This window comes from Ambystoma mexicanum, chromosome 2q (genome assembly GCF_040938575.1).
Source record: "Ambystoma mexicanum isolate Mex_15411 chromosome 2q, UKY_AmexF1_1, whole genome shotgun sequence".
Lineage (NCBI taxonomy): Eukaryota > Metazoa > Chordata > Amphibia > Caudata > Ambystomatidae > Ambystoma > Ambystoma mexicanum.
Window position 1 is genome coordinate 340,105,306 of NC_090924.1, and position 25,944 is coordinate 340,131,249.

At 45.4% G+C, this 25,944-nt stretch overlaps 1 protein-coding gene across 1 annotated transcript in view; it reads left to right on the forward strand.

Annotated features, from left to right (window-relative positions):
* The window catches only part of MLST8 (MTOR associated protein, LST8 homolog), a 670,473-nt gene that overhangs the window by 284,354 nt on the left and 360,175 nt on the right, over window positions 1–25,944 (forward strand). Inside the window, exon 5 of the mRNA XM_069647345.1 lies at window positions 23,262–23,337. Coding sequence (XP_069503446.1) covers window positions 23,262–23,337 — 76 coding nt within the window. The remainder of the gene's footprint in view (window positions 1–23,261; window positions 23,338–25,944) is intronic.

The following is a 25,944-nucleotide window of genomic DNA, read 5'->3' on the forward strand; positions in this document are numbered from 1 at the left end:
GTTGAGGAAAAACTTACCTCCAGATGTGCTTACCCGGGTGCATTTCTACCGCCAGAAGGAGGATATTATGGTGGCAGCCAGGGGCTCAGACTCCATTCGTTTTCAGGGCACTGAGATACACCTATTTCAGGACCTGGCCCCATACACTCTGGCACGTAGACGACACCTGCACAAAGTAACAGCCTGGCTGAGGGATCGGAAGATCCGTTACCGATGGGGGTTCCCATGTAAGCTGCTGTTCGAACTCCACAATCAACACCATATAATATCCTCGGAGGAAGAAGCGAAAAGCCTGATGGAAGAGACACCTGACAGCGTGGACCACAACCCACGGTCCCCGGAAGACGACGGGTCCATCACCCTTCCGGCGCCGAAGCCTAGGAGGGGGAGATCCCGCCGTAGACCACAGCCCGTCATGGTCCCGAGCGTCGAATTAGAGTTGGAGAAAACAACTAAAGTTCCCGACGGGGCTCCGTCGCCAGCATCCTCGGAAGCGAAAAGTTGGGCAGAGATCTGTACAGGTTGAATGCAAGAGGTCCAAGTTACACCTTTATGAGGGGGACTTTGCCCAGCGAGGACACCACCGGATCCATGCTAGGACCCGATGAGGAAGACTTGTCGAGGGAGTGGGGAGTATAACTCGCAATAGAAGCTTCCCTCCCTGCACAGGAATGTTTCCTTTGAAGGGCTCACCTGAGGCCTGCAATCAGACTGCAGATGGGGATTGATCCCTCTGGGTTGAAACCCTGTTTAACTACTGTTTTTACCGGTTACCTGTTACCTCCGAATTTTAGTCTAGGTGTACTCTGGGTATTGGAAATTCTCTGTTAGTAGCTGACTTGGGCACCGGGATTGGATGGTGCCCTGCAAAGGTATTTTCTGATTTAAATTGCCCTGGGGAGTAAGAACGTTGCAATTTTTGATGGAAATATTTAGCGCAATCAATATTACATGCCTTTTTTATAAGTTCCTTACTGAGTTCTTTAGGTTGTGCTCTTCTCTGACGGTGCCAGAGAGAGTTTATGTTTTGTTTCACCACAGCTCTCATTCTGGATGCTCTGCTCAATTCCACTCTAGGAAATGTATCACTCCGGCGCTGGCCGGGAGACCCAACTTGGTCATGAAACCTGAGCGACCGAACCATGGCAACCCCTAGCTACAAATTGATCTCACTTAATGTGCAGGGTTTGAATTCCCCTTTGAAACGAAAAGCACTCCTCCATAGATTGAAGTCCTTAGATGCCTCTTTTCCGTTTCTTCAAGAGACCCACCTACGCCTGGCGGACGAATTCCGCCTGAATGACAGATTTTACCCCATTAGATTCTTTGCATCGAGTGGTATGAAGAAGCGGGGGGTTGCCATTTTGGTGCGCAACGGGATCTCTTTTAAGTCCAACGGAGAGTTTCGAGATGAGGAGGGGAGGTTTTTGCTGGTTAACGCCACATTAGATGGCCGCAAAGTCACCCTGGTCTCCATCTATGGCCCAAACACTAATCAAAGTCAGTTTTTTAGGAAGCTGTCCAAAGCCCTGTTTGACCATGCCGAGGGGGAGGTGATTCTAGGAGGGGATTTTAATGCTGTAATCAACCCCTTGGTTGACAAAATACTTCCGCCAACAGTAAATGATGGGTACAACTTCAAGGCCCTCACCTCTGTGCTGAGAGATCATTCCTTGATCGAGGTGTGGAGATATTGTCATCAGGAAGAGAGGAATTAGACATATTTTTCAGCAGTACATGGGGGTTTCTTAAGACTAGGTATGTTCCTTATAGCTGACTCATTGATCCCAAATGTGTTAGAGGTGGAAATTCTCCCAGAGGCTTTAGCGGATCACTCCTCGGTCCTGTTGTCCATCACCCCCCCAAGTCACCCCCCCTGCGAAACCCACCTGGAGGCTAAATTACTTTCTACTAGATGACCCATTGATTCGCGCCCATATCAGAGAAGCCATGGAATTATACTATAGGGAAAATGACACACAAGAGATGGGCTGGGGGGACTATCTGGGACGCAGGTAAAGCGGTACTCAGGGGCCACCTAATAGAGCAGGCGGCACAACGCGGGAGGGCTAGGAAACTGCTGCAAGAGCAATTAGAGGGGGAAGTTCTCAGACTTGAGGAGGCACATAAGAAGAAACCCACTCGGCGCATACTAAGAGACCTGAGGGTGGCCAAAAGAGCGTTGGAAGCACATCATGTGGGGAGAGCAGCCTATGGCATGATGCGCACCAAACAATTTTTCTACACGAAAGGGAATAAAGCGAACAGATTACTAGCGGCCAAAATAGGAAGGCAGACCAAGCAAAATAGAAAAGACTTTTTGAGGGACAGATCAGGCAAAGGCACATACTCGGAGGAGGGCAAATGTCACATCATAGAAGAATTTTTCAAGGAACATGTGACCCCGCATGTTGGAAACCCGGACCTCACTAAAGAGTTTATAGATAAAGCGGAACTCCCACAGTTACCCCAATCCCTAAAGGAAATTCTGGAAGCCCCAATATCGGGGGAGGAAGTAGAAGCGGTCATCAAATCCCTCCCCATTGGGAAGGCCCCGTGTCCAGACAAATTCACAAACAAATTTTATAGAACTTTCGCAAAAGAACTCACACCGCATTTAACTAAACTATTCAATACCCTGTGGGACTCGGGATCAGTTACCCGATCTATGGCCGAATCATATACCACCCTAATTCTTAAACCTGGAAAAGACCCGGCAGACACCGCTTCCTATCGGCCAATAGCTCTGCTTAATACTGGCGCCAAGCTCTTCAGCAAAATCATTGCGTGTCGCCTGGAGGAGGTATTACCTATGTTAATAGATCGAGACCAGACGGGCTTTATCAAGGGCCGATCGACCCATGACAATATCCGCAGAGCAATTGACCTAATAGCCCTGGCCCCCTCCATATCAGGCCCTCTTTCCCTGTTATCATTAGACGCCCATCGGGCCTTTGACAACATGTCATGGGACTACCTACACTCAGTCCTGAAGGGCTTTGGCTCGCACTTCTCCAAGATGATCTTAGCCAACTTCCAGATTCCCACTACCCAGGTTCGAGTCAATGCCCATTGGACTCCACACATACCTCTGGGCAGAGGGACCAGACAGGGCTGTCCCCTATCACCTCTGGTATTTGCGCTAGCAATGGAACCGCTGGCCCAACATATCCGCCTACATCCTGAAATACAAGGGTTCGAATTAAAAGATCAGACCCATAAAGTTGCGTTATATGCAGATGACGTGCTCTGCTTTCTGAGAGAGGCGCAGACCTCTGTCCCTCCGCTCATGGCCCTACTGGATGGATTTGCGCAGATCTCGGGTTTCTCAATAAATGCTCTATCGTAAGATATTATCGGGCATCTCAAATCGCTCCTATCCTGGGTTGGGCCATCCAGGAGGATCCCCCCAAATGGCAGGTCATAGAACAGGTTTTCGCTGGGGCCCCCCTCTCCCACCTCCCTTTCCTGCCGCGGGAAACGCGGGCCTCAAAACTCCCGCTTCGAAGGGATTGTGTCCTCTGACGTATTCCTAATCTTAGATATCTCCTTCCAGCTCTGCTGGCCTCGGAAAATGTTTCTCTAGAGGGCGCTGCGCGTCGACGTCCTCCGAGTCGATGTCCCTCGACAGCCGCCGTATCGACGTCGACGTCATCCTGCCTATAAAGGCCGCGCGCAGCGTCCATTGCTCAGTTCCGTTTTTCCGCGCTTACTCAGTGCCTCGGAATACCGTTGCTCAGTTTTGTCAGGTTAATCCTATTTACCTCGAGTTATTCGATACCGTACTCGATGGCTTCTTCGTCGGAACCGACAACTCCTCGATCCGGCTTCAAAAAATGCCGAGATTGTGGAAAAAAGATGTCGCTGACTGACCCTCACAGAGTTTGTCTGTGGTGTTTGGGAGCTGAACGCCATTGTTCGGAGTGCGAGGACTGTATGTCCATGACAGCTAAGGCCCTGAAGGAGCGTAGGGGGAAGCTGGAGAAAGGTAAGACTTTTAAAGCTTCTTCTTCCTCGACGAAGTTGAGACATTCGTCTCCTCGTCACCATTCGCGCTCCAGGTCTCGGAGTGGGTCCCATCACTCCTCGAGATCGAAGCACTCGAAGAGGAGACGTCGAAGATCCCCTTCTCCGTCTTCCTCTTCCTCTGTTTCTCCAAAGAGAATCCCTTGCCCCACGAAACATAGTTCCCGGGCTGAATGGGAGGAATTCCGCAAAAATATGATGAGCGTCTTCGAGAAAGCGGCCTCGACCCCCTCGAAGACTGCCGAGAGCGATGCTCTGGTCGAAAGACCCGAAGGTCAAAAACGCCGCGAGTCGCAGTACCCGGCGAAGGAAACCTCTCGAGCGCGTCTCGAACCCTCGAGTAGGACTATGACCTCAAAACCTTCATCGAAGGTTCCGTCGACGCCGTCGACGAAGGTTCCGTCGACGCCGAGGTCGGTGTCTTCGACGCCGTTGTCGAGGGACCTTCGACATACGGGTCTGTCGACTCGACACCAGCTTCGACACCGGCGTCGACGCCAAGAAAAGTCACGGTTACGACACAACCAGTGACTGTCCCCAGGGCCTCGATGACGATGGCATCGAGATTGTCGAGCAGAATCCCAATTCTGTCGAAGTCATCGAGGCCTCCGCCTTTGTTTTCGACGCCACGCTCGAAGCTTTCGACGTCGGCGTCGACGACATCGACGGTTTCGAGGCCGATTATGACAAGTTCGGCACCCTCTGCCTTGGAAATGGGGTTTACACCCTTTATGAGTTCAGAACAATTGAGAACTATGTCCTCAATTATGGAAGAGGGTGAATTGTCTGAACAGGAAGACACATTTGAGTTGCAGGGACCTGTAACCCCAATTAGAGAGGAATTTTCCTCTGAAGAACGCAGATTAAAGGATCTTCATGATTCCTTACATGAGGCAAGTGGGTAAGACACTTCCCCTGAGGTGGAGTTTGCTAGGCCAGACCCGGGGGAGCATGCTGAAACCCCCTATAGAGCCTTAATGGCCAGGATCACAGAGTTTATGGGGTGGTCTGCACCTTCACAATCTTTCCAACAAGATGACCTCACGGATATTCTTGACAAAGGCCCACAGGAGGATCCTGTGGTGCCTTTTCATAAAGCTCTTCAGAGGAAGATTATGACGAACTGGGAAACCCCAGATGTCGTCCCGGCAGTAAATAAAAAACTGCCTACAAAATACAGGGTATCTTCTACAGACCCGGAGTTTTTGTCAAAACACCCATCCCCAGAAAGTCTGGTGGTACAGGCAGCATCGTCAAGACGGCTTATCCTACCGTCCCGCAGGACAGGGACCATAAAAAATATGATGCTATGGCAAAGAAAGTTTTTTCAGCATGTAGCATGGCGTTAAAATCTGTTAATGCTACTTGCACCCTTGCTAGATTCAGCCATACACTTTGGGAGTGAGCTTCTACAGCGGCTGACTGCATCCCGGAGGGAGAAGAAAGGGAGGCGTTCCTGAATATCATACAGGACGGTAAAGACGCTATGTGCGAGTCCCTCCAGACGGGCATTGATTCAGCTGACAGTATCAGCAGAGCAATGGCGGCAAGTACAACAACCAGGAGATTCGCTTGGTTGAGAAAGTCTGGTTTTGCCCCAGATGTGCAAGCCAGACTCTTGAACATGCCATTCGATGGCTCTTCTTTGTTCGGGAAAAAGGCGGATGACAGTTTAGAGAAACTGCAAACTTCAAAAGCAGCAGCAAAATCCCTAGGCGCTGCAATCCGTCAGACACCTTTTCGTCCCACAGGAACCTCTGCGAGGGACAAGTCCTTTCGCTTCTACTCCGCATTCGGAAGAGGTAGAGGACGACCGGCTCAAAGGGGACAAAGAAGAACTACCCGAGGTGGACGGGGTAGATATTCAAAAGCCGCAGCAACAGCAGGTGCCTCTTTACCATCGGCATCTGCATCAGCCGCCCCAAAACCACTCTGAGGACTTCCCTCACAGGACACCTGTAGGAGGCAGGTTGACTCAACATCTGGCGGAATGGCAGGCTATCACGTCAGATGCTTGGGCATTGGAAACAGTTGCCCAAGGTTACTGCCTGCCTTTCCTACGCATACCTCAGAGTCATCCACCGGGGATCAGCTCTCAAAAAGCTCCAGATCCGCTCCTCTTGCAGGAAATTTTGGACCTGCTAGAGAAAGGTGCCATAGAACCGGTACCTGTAGTGGAGAGAAACAAGGGCTGGTACTCCCCTTACTTTCTCATTCCAAAGAAAGACGAAGGACTGAGACCCATCTTGGACTTGCGGGAATTGAACAAATTCCTCAGGAAAGACAAATTCAAGATGGTCACTCCTTCTCAGATCCTCCAGGCCCTTCAGTTCCAGGACTGGTTGGTATCTCTGGACCTTCAGGACGCTTATTTCCATGTGCCTATCCATCTCAAACGCAGGAAATACCTGAGGTTCGCAATTGGCAACTCTCATTATCAATTTCGAGTGCTGCCATTTGGGCTGACCTCCGCCCCGAGGGTCTTCATCAAGCTGATGTCGGTAGTGGCTGCAAGTCTAAGGAGGGAAGGGATTCACGTCTACCCCTACCTGGACGATTGGTTGATCAGGGCTGTATCTTCGGAACAAGCTCAGATCCAGCTAAATCACGTGTGCCACTCCCTTCACAAACTGGGCTTCTCCCTCAATTTAAAGAAGTCACAAATGATACCATCGCAGAGACTCCAGTTCATCGGAGCGATCCTGGACACTTCCCTGGGAAAAGCCTCGCCACCAGAGGCGAGGGCTCAAGATATTCCACAGATGGTTACCAAGTTCCAAAATGCCCAAAGTCTCCCAGCCTTCGACTTTTTGAGGTTGCTAGGCCTCATGGCATCCTGCATTTTCCTAGTGCCAGAGGCTCGCCTGAGAATGAGATCCCTCCAGTGGGCACTGAGGACTCAGTGGTCACAATTCTCAGGAAGAATGACAGATCTTCTTCAGGTTCCCGACAGGGTGGCTCGAGACCTTCAGTGGTGGGCCTGTCAGGAGAACATTCTGAAAGGAGAAAAGTTTTGGCAACCCTGGCCGGAGATAACGGTAGTCACGGATGCCTCACTCACGGGGTGGGGGAGCCCACGCCAACGACTTGACCATCAGCGGTCGTTGGTCTCCATCAGAGTCCAGACTACATATCAACCTGTTAGAGCTGAGAGCCATCAGACTTGCGCTGAAGGCGTTCCTGCCAGCTGTACAAGGGAAAAATGTCCTGATAATGACGGACAACACGGTGGCCATGCATTACCTGAACAAAAGAGGAGGCGTAGGATCACTAACCCTGTGCAGAGAGGCGATGCAGCTCTGGTTTTGGGCAATCCAAGAAGGAATCTCTCTATCGGCAGTTCACCTAGCCGGAGAGAAGAACTTGACAGCGGACGCTCTGAGCAGGCAGAGTACAGTCTCCCACGAGTGGGAACTAGCTCAGGAAGTCCTTCAAGAGATCTTCGCCCTTTGGGGAACCCCTCAGGTGGATCTGTTCGCCACCAGCGTCAACAGGAAGTGCGATCTGTTCTGCTCAAGGGAATTTCCCCCGAGAGGAGCTCTGGGAGACCCGTTCATAGTGGACTGGGAGTTTCCGCGTCTGTACGCGTTCCCACCGGTCCCTCTCATTCCTCAAATGATCAGGAGGTTGAGAAGATTCCGGAGAACCATGATCCTAATTGCCCCGGATTGGGCCAGGAGAACGTGGTACCCGGACCTTCTAGACTTGTCCATCTGCCCTCCAATTCGACTTCCACTCAGAGAGAACCTACTCTCACAGAAGGGAGGTCAGGTTCTCCATCCAGACATCAAAACCCTCAACCTTCATGCTTGGCTTCTGAAAGGCTGAGGTACAAGGATTGGGACCTCCCTGATGATGTTATGGAGGTGTTGCTTTCGGCAAGGAGGCCAGCAACAAAGTCTTTATACCGCTGCCGTTGGAACAGATTTTGCAGCTGGTGTAGAGAACAGAATATTGACCCCTTTTCATGTGGTACACCAATGGTTTTGACTTCCTACTATATTTGGCGAATTCAGACCTTCAAGTTGGCACCATTAAGGGCTATCTCGCAGCGCTATCCATCTTTAAGCGCACTGCGGAAGAACCATCCTATTTCAAGTTACCCTTGGTAATACAGTTTCTAAAGGGGTTAACCAATGTTTATCCCCCAAGACCATTCCAAGTTCCCCTGTGGGATTTAAACTTAGTCCTAACTTTCCTGATGGGCTCACCTTTCGAACCACTCCATTCTTGTTTGTTAAGATTCCTTACCCTTAAAACTGTTTTATTAATAGCACTTACATCTGCTAGAAGGGTGAGCGAATTACAAGCTCTTTCTTGTAAACCCCCTCATACAATCTTTCACAAAGACAAAGTTGTCCTGCAAGTGAAGCCTAATTTCCTCCCAAAGGTGGTTTCTGAATTCCATATCACTCAGAAGATTACCCTACCATCTTTCTATCCTCCTCCTCATCCGGGGAAAGAGGAAGAGAGGTTACACAGGCTAGACCCTAGAAGGGCTTTAAGTTTTTTACATCAGTAGACTAGCCAGGATAAGACAGGCAGACCAGCTGTTTGTAGGTTACACAGGTCACAAGCTGGGGTTACCAATAACTAAGCAGACCATTTCCAGATGGATCATTCTAGCCATTCTGGAATGTTATAAACTGGCAGGGAAAGAGCACCCTCAAAACCTTAGGGCTCATTCGACCAGAGGTATTGCAGCTTCATCGGCCCTCAAAAGAGGTGTGCCGGTTAAAGACATCTGTGCGGCCGCTACATGGTCGTCTATCCATACCTTTACACGATTTTACAATTTGGATTCCTCCTCCAGTCAAGAGACTAGGTTTGGAAGGGCTGTACTGCACTGTATTCATCAATAGAAGACAGCGTGAAGTCAGTACTCCCTCCTCCATTGATAGAATACTGCTATGGGAGCCTATCTAAGATAAGGAATACGTCGGAGGACACAATCCCTTCGAAGAACAAGTTACTTCTTAACTTGTAACGTTCTTTCGACGGGATGTTCCTCCGACGTATTCCTTATCGACCCTCCCATCCATCCCCGCAGTTCTACTTCCCTTGTTGTTGCAGCTTACGCTCCTTCAGGGTGATTAGTTTAGTCCAGAAAGAATTATTGTGGGCTACAAAACGGAACTGACGTCGACGTCGATACGGCGGCTGTCGAGGGACATCGACTCGGAGGACGTCGATGCGCAGCACCCTCTAGAGAAAAATTTTCCGAGGCCAGCAGAGCTCGAAGGAGATATCTAAGATAAGGAATACGTCAGAGGAACATCCCGTCGAAAGAACGTTACAAGGTAAGAAGTAACTTGTTCTCCCAACAACGAGCTCCTCGCTCAGATGCTGGGACAGGCAGATCACCTTGAGAGGGTTGACCCCGGGTCTGGGCCCCAGGACTCCGATCTCACAGAACCCTGTTTTCACACCGGGGCTCCATCCTAGATCTTTCCATAACTGGGCAGGTACAAAGATCTTGAGGCTGCAGGAGATGTATGGCGATAGTACCCCCTTGACATTTATCCAATGTAAGGAGAAATTTAATCTCCCAGAAACCGAAAGGTTTAAATACACACAATTTAGGCACTGGATCACCAACCACTCTGTTAAAAGCTGCTATCAGGCCACCCATAGGCTTAGAGCTAACCGCTGCGGAAGGACAGTGCTCCCACAAAGTAGCGACATGCTACCGCCTCATAGAAATAGCCCCAGAGGAGGAAAAACTGCCTTACATGGAAGCTTGGGGGAGGGAGCTGGGGAGGGAAATTGCTTCTGAATCATGGCCAAGAATCTGGGCCAGAGCACACAAGTCTTCTAGATGTACGGCGGTGAGGGAATGTGCAATTAAAATATGCTATCTGGGCAGAGGGACCAGGCAGGGCTGTCCCCTATCACCTCTGGTATTTGCGCTAGCAATGGAACCGCTGGCCCAACATATCCGCCTACATCCTGAAATACAAGGGTTCGAATTAAAAGATCAGACCCATAAAGTTGCGTTATATGCAGATGACGTGCTCTGCTTTCTGAGAGAGGCGCAGACCTCGGTCCCTCCGCTCATGGCCCTACTGGATGGATTTGCGCAGATCTCGGGTTTCTCAATAAATGCTCTATCGTAAGATATTATCGGGCATCTCAAATCGCTCCTATCCTGGGCTGGGCCATCCAGGAGGACCCCCCCAAATGGCAGGTCATAGAACGGGTTTTCGCTGGGGCCCCCCTCTCCCACCTCCCTTTCCTGCCGCGGGAGACGCGGGCCTCAAAACTCCCGCTTCTCCCAACAACGAGCTCCTCGCTCAGATGCTGGGACAGGCAGATCACCTTGAGAGGGTTGACCCCGGGTCTGGGCCCCATGACTCCGATCACACAGAACCCTGTCTTCACACCGGGGCTCCATCCTAGATCTTTCCATAACTGGGCAGGTACAAAGATCCTGAGGCTGCAGGAGATATATGCCGATAGTACCCCCTTGACATTTATCCAATGTAAGGAGAAATGTAATCTCCCAGAAACCGAAAGGTTTAAATACACACAACTTAGGCACTGGATCACCAACCACTGTGTTAAAAAAGCTGCTATCAGGCCACCCATAGGCTTAGAGCTAACCGCTGCGGAAGGACAGTGCTCCCACAAAGTAGCGACATGCTACCGCCTCATAGAAATAGCCCCAGAGGAGGAAAAACTGCCTTACATGGAAGCTTGGGGGAGGGAGCTGGGGAGGGAAATTGCTTCTGAATCATGGCTAAGAATCTGGGCCAGAGCACACAAGTCTTCTAGATGTACGGCGGTGAGGGAATGTGCAATTAAAATATGCTATCGCTTGTACTTCATGCCGCAGAGGTTGCATGCTATGAATATAGACTACCCTGATACTTGTTGGCATGGGTGTGGGGCTAAAGGAGACTTGGGACACATGTGGTGGCACTGCCCGATTATTCAATCCTTCTGATTGGAGATTTGCTCCAAAATTAAGGACATTTGTGGTTCCCTCCTTCCCATTGTAGTGATGGTGTTGGGCGATTCCCCTGAGGACGGCTCATAACCACAATCTGGTCCCAGAGCGCAGCTAATCACTCAACTACTGATGGCGGCCCGCCTTACGTGCGCAAGATTCTGGAAAGAACCTGAGGGCCCCCACATTGCACAATGGTGGATCAAGGTCTGGGAACTCCTGGGAATGGAGAAGCTAACAGCCGCAGTAGTGAACCGAACAGACAAATTCCGACAAATCTGGGGCCCATTTCTAGACTATGTGGAAGAAAAGGAACACATGTTCTTCCAACCAAGACTGGTCCAGTGCCTTCTCCAGCCATGAGGGATTTAGAGTAAAGAAGGGACACTGCCGACCGGGTACCAGAACTGGAGGAGGACACTGGGCACTAAGGATAATGTCTAGACTATAGAGAGTGCTGGTGAAGTTCTTTTTTTTTTTTTTTTTCTTTTTTCTTTCGCTCCTTTTTCTTTCTTCCTTTAGTTTCTTTCTCCTACATACAATTGCAAGAACACATTCCCAAGAGTAATTGTGATGCCACAAATGGAATTATAATTGTTCAAATGAAATGTCAATCCATTGTTAAATTAATTGGTCACAGCGACAATTGCTGAGGTTTAAGCTGGCGAATTTGATGAAACTGTTGAACTACATTCAAATAACGTTGCCACTGTTTATATTGTTAAGATATCAATGTGCACCGATGTTTCAATAAAAAGATCTTGACAAAAAAAAATATATCCATAGAGCAAATAAAGGGACAATCGGCACAAACTATGACATTTCGAAATTAAATAAGGTTTGGTGAAGACATTGGTACATAATATGACAAATATTTAAATTAAACGCAAGTAACGAGTGAAATCAGTTCTGCTAGTCTAAGTACCTGTTCACGGGCGTTGTATTAGGAAGATATCTCAACAGAGCAAAAACGAGTCACGGGCGATCAAAACTAAATACTGTGAGACGATTGAAAAAGCAACCATAATGCTGTCTGCTCAGAAAGGGTCTGTTTATACTTGTTGAGGAAAGAGGCGGCCTGGCATTTCCATGGAGACACGTCAATAGCTTGCGCACAGAGAACGTTACCCGAGACTTGCATTGGTATCGTGAAAAGGGGCGTTAGCGTCTAGTGTTGTCAGTTTGAGGGGCGATCTGGTTTCTTGCCGCAAGGTCACTTAAACTTGGGGTAATGCATCAATGGATAAGATTAGCACAAGATGGCTGCGCCCAACACGTTGATTTTGCATTTGTAAAAGTGAGGAAAACTAAGGTACGATGCATAGGAACAATTTTAAGATCGATTACAGTATGGCTAAAAATACATGCCCGAACGATTGGGACAGTAACATTTTTGACCGAACTTTCCCTTTAATTGTCCAGCCCTTTGAAAGTTCACCATTGTCTTGAGCCAACTGTTTAAACGTATTTCCTGCATTAATTGAACAGATCCAATTATGGTATTTCCATGTATTTGCACAAAGTCTCAGTAATAGGGAGTGCCGTAATGGAATGGGAGTCCCTGCCCCCAGGTGGGGAGTCATTCTAGTGAGGTCCTGCTTTCCCAAAACTTTAGGGCAGGTTTTGCCATCGGACTCATCTCCCCAGCCTCGAATGGGGTGGCACCACCCAGGGAAGAAGGGACAAAACCTACAGATTCGTCACACTTCTCAATGATCTTTTAGATGAAAGGCTGTATTTTTTTAAAGAGAAGCGCATATGAGCCCTGTTTTTAGTCTGTCTGTAAAAGTGGCTTTGCTAACAGATGTCTTGAATGCCCTGAAAAGTGATTCAGCTAGGGATCAGAAGACTGCACGGGTATTCTTGGTTGAATGCCCTGAAAGGGGCATTAAAGGCGGGACCACTAAGTTCTTTGAGGATGCTCTCCGAGAGTCATTTGAGTAGTCAGTAGGCTTTGGTGAAGCAAACTTTTTTTAAAGGTCCTCAGGTGCTTTGAGGGAGAAGTCAGCCCAGGCTTGCACAGATCACAGGGGGACTGTGATCAGGGCGATCTAATTGCCTAGATGACTCAATGTGTGACCTAATGTTGTTAATTTTGTTGATGAAAAAGTAATTGATAGCTGCACATATTTTTGTGTGAATCTGATAACACTGGGTGCAGCGTGGGGTTAGAGCATTGTTTGACGGCTACAAAGAGGGCTTTGCTCCTATTAGGGGCTGTTGTAATGCGTTGGTGAAACAGGTCCCATTTGCTTTGGTGATAATGGTCTGACAGTTGGACCTTAAGGGCTAAGAGGTCTGTTTTGTGTGCCTTGCGCTACTGTTCCTATAATGACCCAGCCTAGTTTGATTGGCATGTAGGTGTCGGCCAACTCCGTTGAGGTTTCACAAACGGAGTCTAAAAGGGAGGAGGCTGGGTAACCGTTTGACTGGTTGGTACCTGGAGAGTGTGGGGATGGGCTGGGCTGTTAGCAGACATATTGTGATGACTTCCTAGGGAGAGAAAGAAATTGTCTGGACATTGGGCCTCAGGCACAAACATGCCTCGTCATCATCTTCGTACATCCTTTGTTGAAGATGCCCTGTGCTGAAGAAGCCTAGGTGGGGAGACTGTTGATAAACCCGAGGTGGGTGTGTCTGAGGAGGTTGGAGCACTGGTGACAGTCTGCAAGCATGCCAGAAGCAAGGTCACGTGGCTGGCACCTCGCTTCTGCTGCTGCCTGTGGTGGTAATTGGCCCTAGGCCATTGTAGCATTAATTAAGCCAGAGGTGGGCATGGCCGAGGAGGCTGGAGTACTGGGGTGGTGGGCAAGGAGGTGGGAGGCAAGGTCACATGACCTGCATCCTGCACCTACTGTTGCCAGTGGTTGCAAATGGCAGGAAATAGTCATTCTTGTTACGCATCATGAAAAAAATATGTTTTGCAATATGAAATATTCACATTTTAATTAAGCATGTAGCACATATATCGTCACATCCTTAAATGCGCTTCTACAATAAAAGGCTTTGCTCTTTATATACTTAGACAAACCACTACATATGTATACTTTGTGAACATGTAAAATGCAGCACAAGGAGGCAAAGGCAGATAATGCATGGTTTAACGTAATAATAATGGAAAAACTTCATACCAGGGCCTTACTCCACTGCGCTAACCAACCTAAAATAAATGGGTTCTGCAATTCCTAGTACTTACCCTTCTTAGATTGTGTAATTGGGCAGCATTGGTTCCAGATAATGACTTACAGCCCTACACAAAGTCTTTAAACTAGACGCAACACACAAATTATATCTGTCCTATGCGCCATACACCATGGATCTCTGATAAGAACACTTTCTTTGTGTAATCTGCTAGTTTTTTTTATTGCTCATTCAAAAATCATATTTAGCCATCGCCAACACGTGTTTCGACCTTTAACACATTGGTCTTCTTCAGGGCTTAAATATTTAAATTAAACATTACAAAATATCATTTTTGTTTGTTGTACAAAGATAAAGAACACACATTTACATAAGAAGTATACAGACCAGCAGCCAACCAGCGATGTGTTGCGTTGGAGGGGGTAACAGCAGATCTAAAATGACAAAATAAAAAATATGAGACATATTACACTGAGATGAAAAAAGAGAAAACACAAAACTACTTCTAACCAATGTCAGTCACTACATAATCAATATTTTACAAAATCACAATGTCATCTAATATTTGTATTTTACTCCCTGTGCATCGAAAGACATTCCTTCCCCATAATAGCAATACGTTCACCAGTGTGTCCACCACCAACACTCTCAAAGCATAAATATGAAAAGTTATTTTCTCATTTTTTATCTGCTGTTACCCCCTCCAACGCGACACATCGCTGGTTAGCTGTCGGACTGTATATTTCTTATTTAAATGTATATTTATTTGTACAACAAACAAAAATAGTATTTTGTAATGTTTAATTTAGGTATTTAAGTCCTGATGAAGACCAATGTGTTAAAGGTCGAAACACGTGTTGGCGATGGTTGAATATGATTTATGAATGAGCAATTAAAAAAATAGCAGATTACACCAGAGAGAATGTGTTCTTATCAGCGATCCATGGTGTTATGGCACATAGGACATATATAATGTGTGTAGTGTGTATTATGTTGTTATATAATGTTGCTGTTAGATGTATTGAGGTGTAGAGATATTTCTTTCTGGGTTTGTGGGAATTATGCTTTCATCCAGTCCACTATCTGGGCAAAGGTTGGCCCTGAACACAGACTGCATTCTTTTATTTCTTTGAAATTCCACATTTTCCACACATATTAGCGACCAGGACTATTTGTTCAGGTTTGCAAATATTTCTCCCAAATACTTAAGAAAACTATTAGATGTCTGCTTTTGGTTCATCTTTGTAAACATCTTGCAAATTATTTCAATGAGGACCACACAAGAGAATGTGTCATATATGTTGTAATAAATTCAATATTTTGTGATGCTGCCTTCAGTTATTTAGGGGGGTATGTTGTCTGTACTGCTCTCATCAGTTTCTGTTAAGTAGGCCACTTACTGAGAAATCCTCTGGCATGGGAAATCCAACTGTTTCCAGGTGAAGGCATTGGGCAAATAAACGTGAAAATGTAAACTAAAATAAAATACAACGGATCCTGCTAATGAGTCACTGGAGAACCTGACCTATCTTTCCAGAAAGCTCCCCATAGTGATTTGAAATTTGTTGCAGCAGCAAGATTTGGCCCTCCTGTCACGCAAAACCTAAAGTCAGGCGAGTCATTTTATCTTTCGCCTGCCCCAAGCCTTTAACCATACTGGCAGTTTTGAAAAGACCTTTGCCCACTGCGCTAGTTGCAGCTCTTTACCAGCAATCTTGGAGGATTTCAAAACGTGTCCTAGTATGAACAAGTGGTTAAAAAAAGGACACCCTGATTTTGTGCATGTATTACGAAAAGTGAGCTTTTAAGGTGTTTTGTTTTTTTAATTTTTTTTTTAATTTCTTTATTGTATATTGGTTTGAAAAAACCTTTACAAATTTAAACTTGAAAAGAAAGACACTTATCATTTAAGACCAATAGAAAACCTCATTTCACATAGACATGTAGAAAAATCATCATTATAACAATTATAAAAACAGTTCTCGTTTTCCACACAGACAATTAACAATTCATTAGCACAAGCCTTTAAAAACATCATTTTGCATATATAGAATAGAAATTCATTTTGTTTTCTCTTTAGTATGACTCGTAAATCCGTTTTCATTTCATATGTATAAAACCAATTTAAAATATATATCACACAATTGAGCCATTCTTTTCGTGAATATTTTCTATCAATTCTTCAATTAATTTGTCTTCAGATTAGATTGGTACAGTTTCCCTATCTAGCACTGTTTTGCCTTTTCCTTCAACTACAAAACTTGACCATAAACTCTTTGCTTAGTTACCTTTTCATTGCTACTGTTATACGACTTTGCAAACATTTTCTAGGAAGGCTATCACCCTTATTTTCAACGAGATGTTACAACCATGCAGCATTTCAAACCATAAATGCTCTCTGACTACACAAGAGGTGTCAAATACGCAATCTGCAAAGTAGGCAAATCTTTCTCTCTTGAGCATAGGGCAGCCTAATAACAAATGACCAAGTGTTTCGGGAAAGTCCTCATTCGAGCAAAATCTACATATTTTCAGGAATCAATTTCCTTACGGCAGCTATTTCATTTGTATTCATTACATTAAATCTAAATCTCATAATGCTGTGCCGCAGTTTCCTGGAGGGACATTTTACCAAGTATCGTTCAGGTTCAGGGAACCATTTCCAGAACGATAAAGCTTGAGCATACAATTTTGAGTTCATTATCACAGAATTGTTAGCAACCCAGTCAAATGCTTTAATCAGAGCTCTAGTTTTAGCAGGTCTCCAACAAACATTGCATTGAAACGCCAATATTACTCATAATGCTTTCAACCTCTTCTTTAAAATTAGACATGTATTTCCCAGTATCGTTTCCACAGACCTGATACAAGGAGTTACGCTTAGCAAGTAAACACTTTCTATAGAGCATTGCTTTTTTACAATCCATCGAGCATTTTAAAGAATTGAATCCACACTCATATCTTATTAGTTCGATCTGTATACTTTTCGGTAAAAAGAAGAGTAATTTTTTCCAAATTTTTGATTCCATAGATTTTAAGTATAGTCTTTCTTTCTCGGGATAGAACTCTAGTCCATATGCCAGCCTTGGGATCACTTTCATCAAGTAAAAGTCCCTACTTGCTCCCATTGAGAATTTCCCATATTTGCTTTCTATAACTCTCATTTGCTTTGCCGCATCATTCGCTTTAACTTCAAGACATTTTTTCACAAAACTATTTGTCAAGTTACTTGCAAAGGCATAACCCAGATATTTAAATGCTTTTTGTAGGCGAATAGCTGTACCTTCCACAAACCATACCGGGTTTGAGCATTTCTTATTGCTGTTTCCCAGATTAATTATTACAGTTTTCTTCGGATTGATTTTTAATTTCATATCACCAACAAAGCCCACAAACGCGTTAATAAGCCGTTGCAGGCCAATCTTTGTTCTGTCAAAAAGCATGAAGTCATCTGCGTACGACACCCATTTAATCATGAATCCCCCTACCTTAGGGGCTATTAAACCTGATGGATCCAGTCTATCCTTGGCTCCTGAAACATATAAGTTAAATAAAATTGCAGCCAAGGCGCAACCTTGTTTTAGGCCATTCCTTGCACAAATTTCCCTTGACATCAGACCCTCGTTATTGAGTCGTACCCTTAAAATTGTATTTGTATACAGATGGATGATCATGGAGAGTAATCCCCTCTCTATTTTCAGGTTAACAAGTCTTTGCCATAAGAGAGGCCTGTCCACCATATCAAAGGCAGCAGAGAGGTCCATAGATGCAGCGTAAATTGGTGCATTGTCCAATCTTGAAGATTGATTCTGCAATATAGTGAGTATTAAGCTCCCAGCATCAGTTCCTATGCCTTTACGAAATCCGATCTGCCGGATATCAAGAATATCATTATCCTCAATCCAACTTAACAAATTCTCTAAAATTATGACGGAGAATATCTTAGTTTCAATATTTATCAGAGAAATCGGTCTATAGTTATTCGGACTCTGACGGTTACCTTTTTTGAAAATTAGTATTACGTATGATAATTTCCATGAGTCAGGCATGGTCTGATTCACAATTACATCATTAAAAATCATATGCAAAATATGTGCCCAGAGAGAGTCATTTTGCTTTAGCAATACCATCGACAAGTTATTGGGTCCCGGAGTGCCGGAGGCTTTCATTCTTTTTATTACTGATAAAACTTTTGTGATGGATACATCTAGGTTCCACTTATGATTCAATTGATCCATCGTGAAGTCCTCATTACTGGAGCGTGCATATAATTTCTCAAAATATTCGCACCACACCATCTCGCTAATGGGATTAGTGTTCAGTTGGGTTTGAGTAAGCTCGGTACTATTGATCAGAGCCCAATAATTTCTCGAGTTGTTTTCTTTCATTGCTTTAAGCATTTTTTCACCATCCCTCTGTAGTACACAGGCCTGGTGATGAATCCTCCAGTTCTTGTATGCTTGTCGCCTCAATCTACATTTCTCAGCAAACACATCTATAGGGAGCTTGAATTTTTGTTTTTTTAGAACTCGGAGGTCCTTATTCAACAATGCTCTTTGTAATTTCATATCAAGATCGAAGGCATGCCTATGAGTTTTTTTCTTTGCAATCCCCACCAATTTAGGGTGCTCAAACTTGGTCATCATTGACTTCAGAAACTCACCAAATTTGTCAACCGAATAATGAGTCTTTTTAGCCTCCAACGAACAGTTCTCAAAATCAAGTTGCATTAGATTATTAAATTTCACTGTCTTTTTCCAGTTCCACTTTATTCTGGAGCCCCTAACATTTACAGTTATTTGAGGACAATATAAATTGCTAGTATTACTTTGTTTCTTTATATTCAAATTCATTGATAGCATGGCATGATCGCTTTCAGAGTTAACTTCAACAAGCATATTTGGCATATTACCAATTAGATTTTCACTCGCAAAGATGTAATCAATGATAGACGAAGCCCCCCGGGCATTCCAGGTCGGTCTCTCATTATACAACTGAGTCAAACCCCAAGAATAAGCAAAGTTACACCATAGGGCCCCTCTATGCTTTTTATTATTTTTTTCCGTGTTATTGAGCCCCTCTCCACTTAAATTCCAGGCTTTCTCACTGCTTGATTGTACACAATCCGCATTCATATCCCCTGCTAGGATCATTAAGCCATTTGGGGTAGAAATTATCCACTCCTCTATTAGTGTGTTCAAGTCCTGCAGCAATTTTTCAAGTATAGTATCGTCATTTTCCGCATCATTCCAATAGATGTTAATCAACATGAGCTGGATAATACCCTTCTCTGAAGCAATTTTAAAGATAGCTGCAAGGCAAGACGTGTGTAAATGTATCTCCCTAATCATTGATATTTCATGGTTATTTCTGTATGCAATTGCCAAACCTCCCTTGGGCCGGCCTTTTTTGCCTTTTTGGCCAAACATGCAAAGCATAACAAAACCATCCCATAGCAGAGGACCGCAAGCCCATGTTTCCTGTATTAAGATAAAATCAAATTTCTCTAAAGTCTTACATACTGTTTTATTTTGTACCAAATGCATATGTCCTCTGGAATTCCAGGACACCAGTTTAAATAGGTTGTCATTACTAGCTGGATTTTCCCATCCCTTTTAAATGTTCCAGAGTCTCCTTCAGTGAAATCGCCATAGCTCTCCATTCATTTATGTCACTTATAGATAACTGGCCAGCGCCAGCTTGATTTGTCTCGTTTTCAGTCTCTCTTGAACTGTAATTTCGAGATCTTTGTTCCTCGTTTTTCTCTGGTAAATAGTCACTGTGGTCCACATATTCGTACGTATCAAAGCCCCTCTTCTGCAGCGCTCCAGCTTCCTTAAGAATCAGAGCCCGCACCATTGATGAAGCAATTACTAAACGTACGAAGTCCATCCTATGCGGGTCGATGAAATCAACCAGTTGGATGTCACATGATGATATAAGAGCTAACTCTGGGATGTCTCGAAATAAACTCAAGACATATGATCTATTAAGGATGGGAGAGTGGCCATCATTAAACACATAATATAGGATCAAACTTGCTTCTGACGGCTGCTCCGTCCTTCGCATTTTAACGTTGTGATTGCTAATCTGGCTTTTCCCTATCGCATAGTTATCGTAATCTAGATCTTGCACTCTCTGTGGGTAAACGAGGTCTTGTAAGGCTTCCCTATCTCTCACCGTACCTCTAAGTTTACTATTGGTACACCCCGGAGCGCTCACTACATCCTTTAAATTTCCTCCATTAACTTTTCTTGTATCATGATTACTGCTGTCGATAGGAGAATTATTGCCTATATGTAATTTTTCTGTGTTCATTAACTTATCGGCCAAAATTTCCTTTATAAATCTCTTACATACGCATCAGTCAGGGGCTGATTTCTATCCTCTAGGTCATGATTGTTAGATGTCGGACTGTGTCTTTTTTCCCTTACTTGCGGTAGCGATGTATCATCGGTGCAGTTCGAAATACTCGCCTTATAGTCAGCGATATCTTGTTCGCCATCTGTTGTACACTTTTGCTCATTAGCTCTGGCTTTCAGTTTAGTCATGTTCTCCACATCCAGATTGTGATTAGGAGGGGCATTTGTGTCTCTTACGGGTATCTTTATACGCATCTGCGCGTCGGGATTCTTGAATAGATCAAAAATATCAAGCATGCCCATTTCCAAATTCCTTAGCTTAGTGTCAATTCTATCAGTAACTATTTTATTTTTCAAAGCGTCAGATAATTTGTTTACTGCGTCGGAATATTCAGATACTTTTGTGTTATTGGTATCCCCCCTCCCAAGACCACCCATCACCTTGTGTTCATCACCTACCCCTTTTTCAGTCGTATTCTTCCCCAGAGTCTCCTCTATATTATTTGCCCGAGGACTCAGTGAAGGGACTACTGTCCTAAACCCTTCATTAAGCACCTCGTATCCATTCGAGCCACCCAGTGATACATTCTTTGCCTGTGCAGTTACTCCTTGCTTCAGAATAGTCATATCGGAGTCACAAATATTAGTTTCTCTCAAGAACTTTAATGAAGATACATTAAAGGCTTTTTGAGCACGTGCTTGTTTTTGCCTATTTTTCTTCAATTTTTTTTTAGATATCTTAATGTTAAATATATCCGCAACCTTTATAGGCTCATTCTCAACAACTGGCATTATTAAATCATCCGCCCCCTTAATGTTCATCCCAGTATTATCCACTTCAAATACACTCAGATCTTTCGCCTCAATCACAGTCTTGGGACCACACAGTTGAACATCGCTCAAAGCCTGGGCTCCATTATTTAGGATCTCTGTTTGTTTATCAATTACACCATTGCTTTTCGTTGCATTTGTCTTTGCCATAATTCCAGCTAACATATTTGGGAAAGCAGTAAAGGCAAGCAGTATTTCTTTCAATATGCAAGTCTGCGACTTTACTTCTCTTAGTATTTCCCCCTGAATACCGTCATTTCCATCTATCGGTTGCGGGCCTTCAATCCCCCTGCACTCATTCGTAACTACTGCAGTCACTCCCGTGCTGTTCGTAGAATTGGGGCATTGCGTAGATGAACCAGGATATATCGATAAACCCAACAAATTCAATTCTTCGGAAGCAAATATGGGGGGTGTATCTAAGAAGGACTCCACGGTCCGCCCTTGTGGTGACTCGATCAATTCAGTGCCGCAGGTAGCAGTCCCAACATCGCCTCTCAGTCTCGGCTCCTCATTGAATAGAGACTGCGAGGAGTCCTGGGTAACCACATCCTGCCTTTCAGTACTTAATTTGGCGGATTCATTTTGAGCGCATTCAATTAAGTCCTCATCCGAATCCGAAGAAACGGGAAGCGCTAGTGCAATTGCATGAGCCATGCTCATACGCCTAGTCTTAATAGTATTCGTTGGCATTGTCATATCTTGTTTACCACCGATGAACCTTCTTTTCATTTCTGCACAATTTCAGTGAGTAAGTCCCCTCCCACCTCTTAACCACGCACAGAGTTTACAATCACACGCCCCTTACAATTGCTTACCTCACACTATAGATAGCTCCGTATGATATCTCCAGTTGATCTGAAAACACAAATCCCACGTTCTTTAAGGGCCACATGAAAGTTTGTATCATCTAATGGAAAATCACATATATGTACAACCAGTCTGCCCACTGCACAAAGCAGCAAACCAGTCAACAGTCGTACTTCGCGTACTTCCCGTGTGCGCGCGCGAGTGCGCTACGCACACGTTTTTCAATTGAGAGGGTGGGCGGGGTCAGGGCGGGCTTGGGAAGCCTCAAACCAATCAAAACATCTGTAGAGGGAGGTATAGAAAATGGATGTTAAGAACCAACTAGAGCATTTAACTTTGTTAAACTAACAGCTGGAAGTTCATTTAGAGTTAGTACTTTGAGGCACGTAGGGGACAGGCAACTTCCGTGTTGCTTGCATAGACGTCCGCTCCTCGATCAAACCGCAGGTTCTCTTTCACGGCTCGCAGTGTGCCAACGTTCCAACAGTCAACAGTCGTACTTCGCGTACTTCCCGTGTGCGCGCGCGAGTGCGCTACGCACACGTTTTTCAATTGAGAGGGTGGGCGGGGTCAGGGCGGGCTTGGGAAGCCTCAAACCAATCAAAACATCTGTAGAGGGAGGTATAGAAAATGGATGTTAAGAACCAACTAGAGCATTTAACTTTGTTAAACTAACAGCTGGAAGTTCATTTAGAGTTAGTACTTTGAGGCACGTAGGGGACAGGCAACTTCCGTGTTGCTTGCATAGACGTCCGCTCCTCGATCAAACCGCAGGTTCTCCTTCACGGCTCGCAGTGTGCCAACGTTCCAACAGTCAACAGTCGTACTTCGCGTACTTCCCGTGTGCGAGGTGTTTTGTAATTTACGTGCTAACTGAAAGACCAGTACAAGTAAGCCTGTTGAGAGGAGCTTGTTTTGTTGTGCCAAGTTTCTTCCATTAGCGGTTGATTTCCCTTCATCATGGCAAAACCTTTGTTTTTTTGCTCATTCTCAGTTGGTTATTTTGGCCAGTACTTTGCGCCAACGTGAATAGCATGAGTAGTAAATGAAACAAAAGCATGTACATTTGTAGTGTCTATCCTTAGGCACCATGTATAGATCATGAAGCGATCCTGACACCAGACTGGTATTTTGTTTTCCAGATCTCGGAACCTTCAGTGTCAGAGAATATTCCAAGTCAACGCTCCCATAAACTGTGTCTGCTTGCATCCCAACCAGGTAGGTGCCAGGTGCCTGGGATCTGTGCCAATGTTACTGCATTGTTCTGTAGTTTCCTTGCTAGAAAGCAAAACTCATAATTTCCCACATTGTAGCTATTAAGCACAAACCAGGTCATTCTTGAATGATGGCGCAGGCCTCGGGCATTTAGCAAGCTAAAGGGTAGGATACTGACTTTCTCTCCAGCCCTGATTTCATCCTTATAAATTCTGTTACAGCGCATCATGCATACTTTTAATGTATATACATTTTTTACTTCATACAATTGTTGGTGTTCGAGTTGACAGTGTTGATGCTGAATGTATCCCTTTTTCAGATATGGCAATTCCTGATATGATATGATATGATATGATAGGTTATTTATTATGCGCTTAATACCCAGAGGTTTCTAAGCGCAGACACGGGCATCGAACCAGTGTTGCCCAGTGTCGCCTTGCTTCCAAGACGGGCACGTTGCAGCTGAGCTATTCTCCTGAGACTTCTAAAGATTAATACATTTCAGGTGATTTTTTTTTATTTATATCCACATGCTAGACATTTGGATCACCCTCATGCTGGTTTGCTTCTTCTGTTCTATCTGTATTTGCTGTACTATTAGCCTTTTGAAAGTCAGATTTTGGCTCAAAAATGTTCATCCACTGAAATAAGGTCTTGCCATTGCGGTGCATGCTCATGTCTTGCCTGAAAAAGTCTTGGGGCATCCAGTACCTGGAAACTGATATGTAATCTGTACCACAATCCAGAGTTTTAGTGATAGCACCATTTTCATTCAGACTCCTTTTTCCCTCTGTAATCCTCCCTTACCTGGGAATATAGGTGAATGAGCAGTGCAAGGGTGTCAAAGAAGGAAGCTGACTCACTTCTTCTTGCGTATTCCAACACTCTTTGCCCCACTCCACGTTCTGGACCAGGAGAATGACTCCCTTCTACTAGAAATGGTTTGTACAGTTTACAATAGGGCCAGGGGGAATGATTCCCTTCCCCTGGCGTCTTTTGAGTATGTTTGAACGGGTTTTGTGTCGTCCCCTTGAGAATGATTCCCTTCTCCTGGTATTTGAAAAGTTTGTTTTCGTGTCTTTCAGAGTGCTGTATGTTTTTCCACTATCTTTCAGCACCAGCAAAGTCCCAAACCCTTCTCTGATGGTCAATGGGCTTGTCTACCACTCTGCCAAGGAAGTTTCCTCAGGCTCTCAGATCCCTTGTATTGGTCAGAGGACTTATTACTGCCATTGTGATACAGAAGTTCTCCTCGGATGCTTGGTCCACTCTCTGGAGGGTCCCAGACTCTTCTCTGGTGATCACTGGGCGTTATTACTGCCACAAAGACGTTCTTGTATACTTTCTTCACTGGTGCTAGGGTCCCAGACCCTTCTCTGGTGGTCGGTGGACTTATGGCTACCACTGCGACGAGAAAGCTCTCCTCGGATGGTTGGTTCACTCTTCCAGTGTCCAGTACCTATTTTGTTACTACTGGGATGAGACAGATCCTCCCTGATGCACTCTACACTGTTCTGTTCCCCAGTAGTCCTATAGCTGCCACTGGGGTGAGGAACATTATGTTGTGTCCCTCTTTCGCCTCCCCCGTATCCCTACCGGGTCTCCCATGTCTCCATTTACCTTCTTGTGGGATGTGGCACGTCACTGGTCCTTCCTGGGATTTCTTGTCGGCGACTTCCGCTACTCTTCTTGTCCACTTCGGTGATCCCGGTGCACCTTTGTGGTCCTCCGCTCCTCGCAGTCTTGGCTCCGCTCTGGCACCCGACGGTCCACATGGTTGCAATCATCCTACTGCTTCTTCCCTTCGGCCTCGCATTTAGGTCTGCTTCTCTCAGATCCACAATGGACTCTCGGAGCCTGCTGCCGGCGTCCCCTGCACAGCCTTTCCTCCAGCCCCCACTCAGAGTTTTAAACTCATGGGCTCCTGGCTTCCCTGCGATCGGATTTCCTTTAGTCCCTCCTCTCTTTCCTTTTTTTTATCTCGGGGACTCTGCTCCGGCGCAGCGTCAACACCTGCAGATAATCTCTTTGGCATTCCGCATGCCTCCGGTGAGCCACCTTGTGGAGGTACTTAAGGGTTGGTTACTCTTCATAGTTGCTGTGTTCTTCCTCGTCGCAGTATGTTCTGTTCTGGCACTTTCCTGTGTGCTACAAAAATACACAGGCTTACTTTCGATTAAATAGCTCGTTATGGAAGGGGGGCTAGGGAATGTTGGGGAGTGACGTGGCTGAACGGGCTGTACCCTAGGTGATCGCCCTTGTCCCCAGCGGAGGAGTTCCTCTACATGAGGTCCTCCCACATAAAATCACCTCTAGGGGCACTATTGGGTAGGGCCGCACCTCCCTAGCCTCATGGGACAGGGCTCCCCTTTGGGGAGAAGTGACGACATCTTGTGAATCGTCACAGCAGCTGTAGCTAAAGAGTCAACTAAAAACCTGGATTTCCTTACAGTAAGGACAACCTCAGCCACCCACTGTCTTCTGTCATATATGGTCCTTCGAAGGTGACTCTTAAAGGATCCTGTGGAAGTTGTTTTGCATTCATGAACCATTAGCCAAAGGCCCTCTTCCTTTAAGGGAGAAATGGCAAAGGAATTAGAGAAACTCCTT